This window comes from Dipodomys ordii, unplaced genomic scaffold, assembly GCF_000151885.1.
Source record: "Dipodomys ordii isolate 6190 unplaced genomic scaffold, Dord_2.0 Scaffold6, whole genome shotgun sequence".
NCBI lineage: Eukaryota > Metazoa > Chordata > Mammalia > Rodentia > Heteromyidae > Dipodomys > Dipodomys ordii.
The window spans coordinates 9,930,091-9,942,166 of NW_012267222.1; the positions used below are offsets into that span (position 1 = coordinate 9,930,091).

General features: G+C 41.8%; 1 protein-coding gene across 1 annotated transcript in view; it reads right to left on the reverse strand.

The window, feature by feature from the left end:
* Epb41 (erythrocyte membrane protein band 4.1) overlaps window positions 1–12,076 on the reverse strand; it is a 156,581-nt gene that overhangs the window by 21,812 nt on the left and 122,693 nt on the right. Inside the window, exon 16 of the mRNA XM_013032135.1 lies at window positions 907–1,035. Coding sequence (XP_012887589.1) covers window positions 907–1,035 — 129 coding nt within the window. The remainder of the gene's footprint in view (window positions 1–906; window positions 1,036–12,076) is intronic.

Consider the following 12,076-nt stretch of genomic DNA (forward strand, 5'->3'; position numbering starts at 1 on the left):
CCCCCCCCCCGCCTGCCGTGCTGTCGCAGTTGGCTCACACCTATAATCCTAGCTACTCAGGAGGCTGAGATCTGAGGATTGTGGTTCAAAGCCAGCCCGAGCAGGAAAAGTCTGTGAGACTCTTAGCTCCAATAAACCACTCAGAAAAACAGAAGTGGTGCTGTGGCTCAAGTGGTAGAGTGCTTGCCTTGAGCTGAAGAGTTGAGGGACAGTGCCCCGGCCCCGAGTTCAAGCCCCACGACCAAAAACAAAGCAAAACAATAAAGAGTCTCATTGACTTTCTTGTCTGGGCTGGCTTTGAACTATGAGTCTCAGATTTCAGCATCCTGAGTAGCTAGGATTATAATTACAGACATGAGTCACTGGCACTCAGCTGTTACTGTGTTTTTGTGTTTGGGTTTTTTCTTTTTTTTTTTTTTTTTGGTGTGTGTGTTTGTTTTTGGTGTTATGATTGAACTCAAGACCCTATGCATACTAAGCATTGTGCTATACTAGTGAACTACACTCTACCCCTCAACAATTTTGTGTTTTAATAAAGTATTTGGGGATATCCTTAGATTGGTACTCTCTTCTAAAAAGAACTGCCCCAGGGCTGGGAATGTGGCTTAGTGGTAGAGTATTTGCCTAGTATGCATGAAGCTTTGGGTTTGATTTCTCAGTACTACATAAACAGAAAAAGTTGGAACTGGTGCTGTGGCTCAAGTGGCAGAGTGCTAGCCTTGAGCAAAAGAAGCTTAGGGGCAGAGCCCAGGCCCTGAGTTCAAGCCCCAAGACTGGCAAAAAAAAAAGAACTTCTCCAGAAATCCTGGCCTTATCAGAAGTAAGTGACTCAGAAACCTGTGAGGAAAGAAGGCCACTTTGGTGTTTATTGCCATCTCTGGTTTGGAAGGAACAAAGGTGACCTACCTGGGCAGCCTCATAAGTGATGGTCTTGGTCTCAGTGTGGACAATGGGGACGTCTTTGGTTGGGATTTCACTTTTTGCAGCATTGGCTGTATCTGAGATGGTGACTGTCTGAGTCTTTACCAGAGGAGGCTGTGAAACAGTAAAGAAACAGAGTTAGCAGCAGTTTCTGAAGGCCAGGAGAGCTGAACTGTCTGACATTGATCTGATCAAAGTATCTGCTGGAATAAAGCAAAGGGCAAGTTCAATCTCCAAAGGTGTTTCGTCTGCTCAAGACTTGGACACCATTCCAAAGTAGCTCTGACAAGGTGTCACAACACGAAGGGCATTAAAAAGCAGCATTACTGTAATCACTTTCATAAGCCTAATGGAAAATTGTAAGATCAGACAGTTATGACTGGTGATATAAAACACTTCAGACTGACCTTCAAATGTGAATATAAAACTATTTGCCAAATAGCAATCACTTTCATTTGTCCTTGAGACTGTGCCATTATAATTAAGCAAGTCAGCCACATTTCCTCCACTACGGACAAATGGTACAGGAAAACGCAGAGGCCCAGGAAAACATTATCCTGGAATTCATTAACTTCTTTCAAATCAATGTCAGACATTCACATTGGATTTACTGAGAAGAAACAGCCTTTGGGAAACTGGAGAGAAAACTCAGTTCTACCACCACCTGGTGATTATTAATCTCAGAATTTCAGAAGAACAAATGTTATTGTCCATCTGCTCTACTTCCCCAAGACTATAAATCACCCTAAAGGTACCATTTGATTGTGATCAGGTTCATCCACCTCAGCACAGGAAGAGAGCCTGCGATCAGGGAAGGCTCTGTTTTGTGGTCAGTGGTAGTGGTGGCCTGAACAGTGTGGCTCCATTACATACATTATTATTTGGGGCCTGAAATCTCATTTTAGAAAATATAATTTGGAATTATTTTTCTAGCATGGTCTGAAAACACTGAAGGCTCCTTGCTGTGGAAACCTCTATAATTCATCTTTTCCCACAGCTCATACTTGAGTAAGGAAAAGTGGAACTTATTGATGCCAACTTCCTAGCTGGAGTTTACTCCCAAGAGTTCTGGAAGGCTGTCAGTGGGAAACATTTGTAGCTATGGAGGTAATTCCTTTGAATGAACCTCTTTTTTTTTCTTTTTGACACAATCACAGACTTTGACTCTCTGATTTTGAAAAACAAACTGGCCACCACTACCACTACCGCTACCACCACCACCACTACCACCACCATCACCTCCTCCTCCACAGAAGATTGTAGCCCTCTCCCATAGAGTCATGAGAGCTGCATCATCAAATCAGGTACTACCTGGAAACTTCGAATGAGGGTGGGGAACTGGTTACCCACACAAGAGTCAAGAAATGATCCATTTTGTTTTCCAAGTGACTCTCCTGGTGTAACATGCTCTTCACTACTGTCTGCCTTGCTTTCACCAAGCTGCAGCTGACAGGAGGCTGAGAACTGTAAGGCACTGGCCTGTTCCTCCACTCCTATGCATTCCCCACTTGGGCCACTTGGCGTCTCCTTAATATCAAGATGGCCAGCTGCCCCCTGCTCCTTCTCTTCTGTCTCCTTGCTGCTTATGGAGAGGGAGCCAAAGCCAAAGCTCTGCGGAGACTCCGATGGGGTGGTCATCTGGCTCTGACTAGGACCTACTGACTGCTTGAGACCCTCCCATTCAGAGGCAGGGTAGGCAGATGGCCCTTTTGTCACGACAGCCACCTCCTCTGTGCGAATGCCATTTACACTCTACAAATGAATGGACATATACAAAAGCAAGAAGATTAGGAATAAGAAGGGGACATTAGAGTGAACGATGAGAATCAACAATGATTTATCCACAGCCGCAAAATATTAAGACAAATATAAACCATGAATGCTAACACCAAAGGCAGTAAAAGAAAAACTGCTAATCATCATACACATCAGCAGCTTAAGCAGTCTCAGCTCATTCTGGCCATATTTCAATAACACTGTTAACCTGGGAAAGAATTTCAACATGCCTCATACAGTATTCAACACTTTGTATTCCACGTTCATCCCTGCATAACTACTTAAAAGAGTTACATTATCATTCTTACAGAACTCATTACTATGCACAGGACACAAAGTAATTTATGAGTCAATCAAAACATGTTCTTTATGAGCCTGGTTGGGTTGGAAGAATATCATGTATCTCATATCCCTATGTATGATCAGACTGGCCTCCAACAGAGAAACTAAAGCCTATACTCTGGTTGGCATGGGATCAGATTTGAGTCCATCCTGTACAGATTTACTCTATCATGGTCATGGCATCACACATGTATCAAAAATAGGAACTATTAAGCCAGGTGCCAGTGGCTCATGCCTGCAATCCTAGCTACTCAGGAGGCTGAGGTCTGAGGATCATGGTTTGAAGCCAGTCCAGGCAGAAAAGTCCCCATGCGACTCTTATCTCCAATTAACCACTCAAAAACTGGAAGTGGTGCTGTGGCTCAAGCAGTAGAGTGCTAGCCTTGAGCACAAAGAGGTTCTGGGATAGTGCCCAGTCCCTGAATTCAAGCCCCACAACCAGCAACAACAAAAAAAAGGAACTGTTTCTTTACAGATTAATGACATCATACCTGTAATTTCTGTTACAGTTCATTCCTGAGTTTAATGCCTCTAATCACAGGAAAAACAGCTTTGTTTTAGGTCTTTAGCTTAAACTAAGTCATTTCTTTAAAAAAAAAGTAATTTTGAGGCATTTCATTAGAAGAAAATTGGCATTTATATACACAAACTAATAGTAACTAAAATTTCATCACACATTTACTTGATCTTTAACTTCACTAATTTTGGCTGCTAAGGAAGGAGATGCTCTTCTCTCTGGGTGACTTAGAACATAAGTCATTGATGAGCATCTTGCATTTTTCTTTTATTAGCAGTAGGGTTTATAACTTATATTAACCCTGTTTCCTGTTCTATCATTGGCTGTGGTAGAACTCAAAAAATTTGCTTTCCTTGGATCTCCATGTGCTTCATGGTTGGTAAAACAAATTGGCCTGCAAACCCTGCAGCCACAGTTGTCAGTCTAACTGTAACCTATATGGCCATGGCTGAGGCTCAGCTTGTGTCTCCACTGGAATGTGGTTCATCCAGCCCAGGAGCCACAGTGCCCAGTATACAAGTTTATCAGAAAGCAACGCAGCCAGCAAGAAAAACCTCCATTGTCAGAAAAAGAGTTTGCCCTCCCCCCAATACTAGGATTTGAACTTAGGACCTTGAGCTTGCTAGGAAGGTGCTCTATAAAAAAAAAAGTTTAAAAGTTAAGTGTTTTCAAGAAAACATGGGTCAGAAGATATCATTACAATAGATAGTAGGTGGGTCCACTGCTAAAATTCAAATAAAATCTCTATGTGGAATAAAAGAAGTGGGAATTCCCATCTGTAGAAAAGGGATATAACCTGTCTGAAAAAAAGAACCATGTAGCTGAAGCTAAGTGTTGTGGCATGTAACGTTACCATGTGCTCACCAGAAAGTTGTGAAGGAGCCAAAGAGGCCTCAAATTTTGGTAAGATCATTTGGCCATATTAATACCAAATAGGAACTTAATATTAGAAAAGAGACTTTTACAGATTTTCTTGGAGTAAGTAACATAGATTGGGTCAGCTAGTACATTTTAATCATATTATATGCATTATACATATTTTTTGTTTTGGGTCCGGTCGTGGGGCCTGACCTCTGGGCCTGGGCACTGTCCCTCAGCTCTCCAGCTCAAGGCTAGAGCTGTACCACTTGAGCCACAGTGCCACTTCCAGCTTTTTTTTTCTTTTTGCTTATGTGGTGCTGAGGAATCGAACTCAGGGCCTCAGGCATGCAAGGCAAGCGCTCTACCACTGAGCCATCTTTCCAGCCCGCATTATACATGTTTTTTAAAGCACTACTCTTTAGTCTGTAAACTAGCCTATGATGTACAATTTTTTGTTTTTGTTTTTTTGGTCTGGTCGTGGGGCCTGAACTCTGGGCCTGGGCGCTGTCCCTCAGCTCTTCAGCTCAAGGCTAGTGCTCTACCACTTGAGGCACAGTGCCACTTCCAGCTTTTTTTTTCTGCTTATGTGGTGCTGAGGAATCGAACCCAGGGCCTCATGCATGCAAGGCAAGCACTCTACCACTGAGCCACTTTCCCAGCCCTACAATTTTTTTTTTAACCAATGCTCTATTAAGGCAAGAAACAGCATCCCGCACTCAAGGATTTTAGATCAGCTTCACTCCTGAGCCATCTTCAGACATGCAACTCATGAGCATCTCAAACTGATCAGGCAGATCAAAAGATCTAGTGGGAAAAAAAAAAAAGATCTAGGGGCTGGGAAGGTGGCTCAGTGGTAGAGTGCTTGCCTTGCATGCATGAGGCCCTGGGTTCGATTCCTCAGCACCACATAAGCAGAAAAAGCTGGAAGTGGTGCTGTGGCACAAGTGGTAGAGCACTAGCCTTGAGCTGAAGAGCTGAGGGACAGTGCCCAGGCCCAGAGTTCAGGCAACCATGACTGGCAAAAAAAAAAAGATCTAGTGAAAATAGCTAATTATGAACACTATTCAGGCCATGAAGGATGATAACAGAGGTTGATAACAGAGCTGTTTGGTCTACAGATCAGACATACAGAAAATATACCTCTTGCCAATAGTATATAAAATCCTCACCTTTAAAATGAGAATATAATTCGGTTTGACTTGTAACATTCTAGGGATCAAATATGATACACATATGAAAACATTTTGTAAGTTCTAAAGAATGATGCCAATTCATTTAACTCAACTACACAATTAACAAAGAACTTAAATGTGTGTGTGTGTGTTCAAACTCCCTATGTGTTCATGCCCTAAGACCGGGTGCACAGGAATTAACTTGTTGCTGTTCTTAGCATGCTGACTATTTTCTAGGGTACTGATTTCACAATTTCTTTTTTGAATCAGATAAACTACTATAGAGCTGTCCAAAAATAGACCAGCTGACCATGCACAGGGTTCATCAAATTGCTGTTTGCCAGTCTTAGTTGTCAATACTGTACAATTCTCATGGAGAGGAGCTTCAAGCATTCTCCAAATAATTTTGCCAATACTGAGAAGATTGACTAGTAATGAAAAAAAAAAAGCCTAAAGCAATCAAGAACAAAATTTGTACCATTCTGCTGAAATGATTTCTTAAGTGATAATCTGTTATCAAAAAGCTATTCATGAATTCAACATTGCTTAGGCTAGCACTATGTGGACCCAACGTTGATACTGCTACAGAAAATTAGATCTCTCTCTCCTGCTCCCCCCCTCAAAATACACAGAAGAGGTCAAAGATTAAAACCAAAGCCACAGTACTTGATTGAATACCTATTAAGTGTTAGTTATTAGAAATGAAAGGAAAAATGTTAACACTTGGGTCAGATGATCATTGTAGGATTTTCATAATATAGCCATGTAATACTCTCCAGTTGGCTCCAATGTCCAGATCTCTTGAACACAACAAATAGCTATTTGTAGGATGGCCTCCCAGGTACATGGAATTCAATATGCTCCAAACTAAACTTACTTCTGTTGCTGCCTGGGCCTCGTGCCTCAACTTTCACTGTTTCTATACAGTGGTAAATGAGACTGCTCTAGTCCAGTCTTTCATGCCAAATCCTGAGTTATCTTCAAGATCTTCTTTCCATTTACACATCAAACCCCAGAGGGTCTCCATTACTATATCTACCAGCTTCATTCAAGCTGTAGTAATATCTTATCCAGATTACTGATGCTTCCTGTTTTTCTTCTCTCCTTTACTCCTTCTTTCTCAGCTCAAACTTTCTCTGAATGCATCTTCTACTGTTAAAGTGTTTATTTCTAACATGAAAAGCCCATTTTCTACCTTAAGACTCTTCTGAACACTAGATTCTTAAGACAAAAATTCCAAATCTCTCCACTTTCATCCTGCTATACTTCTACATACATCATTCTTCTCTTTTGTTTCAGTGCTAGGGATGAAACCCAGGGCCTCGTGTATGTTAGGCAAGCACTTCATTTTCTCTCCGTTAATTCAAAACTATCTGCAGAACAGACTGTGATTTATTTTGCTGCCATGCTGCTGTAAATATTGTTCCTTCTAGCCGCAAGTAGATGGTTAGCTCAAGTGTCAGTTCTTTGGGGAGTTTTCTCCTGGTAGCCTTTCCTCCTCTCCTCTTTGTGCTCTTGTTTTTTTATTTTTTCCTCTTCCTTCTTTTTTGGCAGTACTTAGGTTTGAACTCATGGCCTCCCACTTTCTAGACAATCATTTTATTACTCGATCCTAGACTTTTTGTGATTTAATTATTTTCCAGCTAGGGTCTTGCTGGGTCAGCCTCAGACTGTGATCCTCCTAATTATGATCTAAGTAGCTGGGACCACAAGCAGATGCCACCATGCCCAGCTTGTTAATTAAGATGAGGTCTTACTAGTTTTTTGCACAGGATTACCTTCAAGTACAGTCCTAATCTCCACCATAGTCCTAATCTCTACCTCCCAAGTAGCTGAGATTACAGGTATGAGCCACCACAATCAGTATTCTTTTTTCTTTGAAGGGACTGACCCTGACTCATGCTAGCCAATTACTTTATACTTAGTCATCCCTTGAGCCCCTCATTAGACCTCTTTATTACTGGTATGCTCATTTGTTTCTTCCATTAGACTACAAGCACATGGAAGAGCCAGAACTTCCTTATTCCCACTATGTCTTACATAGCTTCATATCTTTCTTATATAGGTTTTGGCATATAATAGGTGCCTGGTAAAAATTTGATGAAGGCACTTTAAATAAATCTAGTTGAGAAGGGAATTTCTTCTTTGTCTTCTGTTACTTAAAAACCGCAATGTTGCTGGGCACTGGTGGTTCATGCCTGTAATTCTAGCTACTCAGGAGGATGAGATCTGAGGATCGCAGTTCGAAGCCAGCCCAGGCAGGAAATGCTTGCTTACAGCTGAAGAGCTGAGGGACAGTACCAGTGTTCAATCCCCATGACTGACGAAAGAAAGAAAGAAGAAAAAAAGAAAGAAAGCAACCCCCCCACACACACAATGTTTAGCAAAGCATGTTATAATGGAAAGAACAGGAACTATGGCTCACTGAACAACATTCCTTATCTAATCTACTATTTAAAATCTTCCACCAACAAAAGAAGAGGAATGTTAATATTATTGCATATTCTCCATGAATCAGGTACTGTGATAGTTATTTAACATGCTTGCCCATTGAATTCTTTTTTTTTTTTTTAACCAGTCCTGGGGCTTGAACTCAGCACCTGGGCACTGTCCCTGAGCTTCTTTTGCTCAAGGCTAGTACTCTACCATTTGAGTCACAGTGCCACTTCCGGCTTTTTCTGTGTATGTGGTGCTGAGGAATTGAACCCAGGGCTTCATGCATGGTAGGCAAGCAATCTACTGCTAAGCCACATTCCCAGCCCCTGCTGAATTCTGTATAATCTCACTTTGAGGTAGTCATTATCCCTGTTTGTGTATGCCTGAACTGGGGCTTGAACTCAGGGCCTGGGTGCTGTCCCTGAGCTTTTTTTTTTGCTCAAGGGTAGTTTTCTACCACTCGAGTCACAGCTCCACATATGGCTTTTTGGTGATTAATTGAAGTTAAGAGTCTCACAAACTTTCCTGCCTTGGCTGGCTTTGAACAGTGATCTTTAGATCTCAGATTCCCGATATTATCCATTTTATAGATGAAGAAAGAACAGATTAAGGAACTTAGAGCTAGGAAATAATGAAGCTAGGATTTAGGTTCTAGTTTATCTCTAGTTCTAAAGCTCATCTTCTTCCAGAAAGTATTTCAAGTAGGACCACAGGACATCTTCTGTTATGTTCTAAAGAATTAATAGCAGCTCTGACTCTAATTTTGAGAAGTACATGCTTGTCTAAAGTACTCTTAGCCACTCTTGGTAGCTGACAATATATTTGTAAATATAAGAAACTAGAAAAGCCAGAAGACAAGACGCTAGCCAGAAGAAGATATAAAGGCTCCATGACATGAGACACTCAGAATTTGGCATGTATGGTTGAAGAATTTTAACTGACAGTGTTGTTGCCTTTGGCTATGATCATCAGCAAGGGCCAGGATTATATAAGATTGTATAACAGCTTAATACCAAATTAGCCTGGAAGCTTTAGAGGGATCTTTCCAGAAATATAAATTGATATATGGCTACATCTGAGCCTTGCATAGTAACAAAAGGCAAAACTGAGACCTAATGTGATTTTATTTATTTATTTTTGCCAGTTCTTGGGCTTGAACTCAGGGCCAGAGCACTGTCCCTGAGCCTCTTTGTACTCAAGGCTAGACTCTATCGCTTGGGCCACAGTGCCACTTCCGGGTTTTTCTGTTGATGTGGTACTGAGGAATCAACCCCAGGGCTTCATGCATGCTAGCAAGCACTCTACCACCAAGCCACATACGCAGTCCCCTAATGTGGCTTTAATGTGTCCATCCAGGTGTTGTTTATCTAAAGGACTGGGAGAGCTAAAAGGAAGATAAAAAACCAGCATCGGTGGCTTATGTCTATAATCTGAGCTACTCAGGAGGCTGAGATCTAAGAATCACAATTCAAAGCCAGCCCAGGCAAGAAAATCCCCAAGACTCTTATCTCCAGTTAACCACTAGAAAACAGGAAAAAATAGGAAGCGTGGCTCAAAGTGGTAGAGTACTAGCCTTGAACAAAAGAGCTCAGGGACAGTGTCCAGGCCGTGAATTCAAGCTCCATGACCAACAACAAAAAAGAGCCAAAAGAAAGAAACACAATTGTAGATTGGCTGCCTATACAGGATACTTAGTGATGTCTAATTAGTTTTAAGAATGTGAAGGATAAGACCATTAAACAAATGGTTAATTGATTAACAACCTCACTTGAAAGTTCTCAATCTTATTTAAAAAGTCAATGGCTTTCTGTTTTGTGGAAGAAAACAAAGACCTCTTTCTCCTGACAACTATTTATTTGAAGGGATTATGTCTCAGAATCCTCAAATCCTATGTATATATGTGCCTTGAAGGGTTATAAACCCCCATCCTTGCCTTATGGGTCCCAGACAGCATTAAGAGCAGGATATGGGCATCTTTACAGGCATTGTGCTGCCACTTCATTGCATGTAACCCAAAGTCTTTTTATTTTCAGGCTATTTTTGAAGTAAGAGCCATCTATTTGAAGAGACAACCAAAACAACTAGAGTTATGCTTAAAAGACTTTCTTGAGACTCTCTTTTTTGTGTGTTGATCGTGAAGCTTGAACTCAAGACCTAAGCACTGTCCCAGAACTTTTGTGCTCACAGCTAGTACTCTACCACTTTGAGCTGCCACTCCATTTTATTTTTTTATTTATTTATTTTTTTGTCGGTCGTGGGGCTTGAACTCTGGGCCTGGGCGCTGTCCCTCAGCTCTTCAGCTCAAGGCGAGCGCTCTACCACTTGAGCTACAGCGGTTTTCTGGTGGTTTATTGGAGATAGGAGTCTCACGGTCTCTCCTGCCCGGGCTGGCTTTGAACCGCGATCCTCAGATCTCAGCCTCCTGAGTAGCTAGGATTACAGGCGTGAGCCACCAGCGCCCGGCGCCACTCCATTTTAAAAAGACTATCCTTTCTTTCTTTCCTTTTTCCTTCTTTCCTTCCTTCCTTCCTTCCTCTCTTCCTCTCTTTCTCTTTCTGTTGTCAGTTGTGGGGATTGAACTCTGGGCCTGGGCACTGTCCCTGAGCTTTTCAGCTCAAGCAAACACTCTACCATTTGAACCACAGAGCCACTTCTGGTTTTCTGGTGGTTAGTTGGAGATAAGAATCTCACGGTCTTTCCTGGCCAGGCTGGCTTTGAACCTCGATCCGCAGATTACAGCCTCCTGACTAGCTAGGATTACTGGCATGAGCTACCAGTGCCCAGCTAAGACTATCTTTCTTATAAAATATCACAGTGAAATAAAACTTAATTATATATATATATTTTCAAGCAAAGTGATATTAGTTTCTCCTGGGGTAGTCTTCGTAGTGATTTTTTCTTGTATCCATTAGGTCTCTATTTTCTTACTTAGTGAAGACTAATTTTGCCTTTGAGTAGTGACAGAAAACCCATTCCTTTCTCTGTGCTGTCTCATTTTATCTTTCTATATAGTAAAATTGTGGTTAGGTAGAAATGGAGCATGTGAAGGATGGTAGACTTTTAGGGAAGAACTTACATCTCAGTGCCATGCTGAGATGTAAAATGAGGAAGAAGGCAAAAATACTGGAGAAGACCAGCATCCTGGATAATATGCTGTTTCATTTGTCATTTGAACATATTTTCTATGCCAAGTATGGTGGTACATACTTGTAATCCTAGCACTTGGGAGAATGAGCCTAAATACTGAGACTCTCATCTCAAAAAACCAAAACAACAAAAACAAACAAAGAAATCAAAATGATAGAACTACCAGTGGCTCACACCTGTAATCCTAGCTGCTCAGGAGGCTGAGATCTGAGGATCGCGGTTCAAAGACAGCCTGGGCTGGGAGCTGGTGAGACTTTCATCTCTAACTAACCACCAGGGAACTAGAAGTGGCATTATGGCTCAAAGTGGTAGAGCACTAGCCTTGATCCCAAAAGCTTAGAGACAGCACCCAGGTCCTGAGTTCAAGCCCCATCCAAGCCCTATGACCAACAGAAAAAAAGATCTATGTATTTTCCTACATGTGTTAACTATATACATGGAAACGACCTTAATGTATTCTTTTATCTTTTGTTACTGTTTTCATATATAAGTTCTTGTGTCTGATTTTAATAGTGAAATGACTTTTAAAACATGAAAAATGAGCCAGGCACCAGTGGCTCATGCCTGTAATCCTAGCTACTCAGGAGGCTGAGCTCTGAAGATCACAGTTCAAAGCCAGCCCGACCAGAAAAATCCCTGTGAGATTCTTTTTTTTGAGGTCCGGTCATGGGGCCTGAACTCTGGGCCTGGGGGCTGTCCCTCAGCTCTTCAGCTCAAGGCTGACGCTCTACCACTTTAGCCACAGCACCACTTCCAGCTTTTTTCTTTTTGCTTATGTGGTGCTGAGGAATTGAACCTAGGGCCTCAGGCATGCAAGGCAAGCGCTCTACCACTGAGCTACCTTCCCAGCCCTCCCTGTGAGACTCTAATCTCCAATTAACCATCAGAAAACTGGAAATGGTGC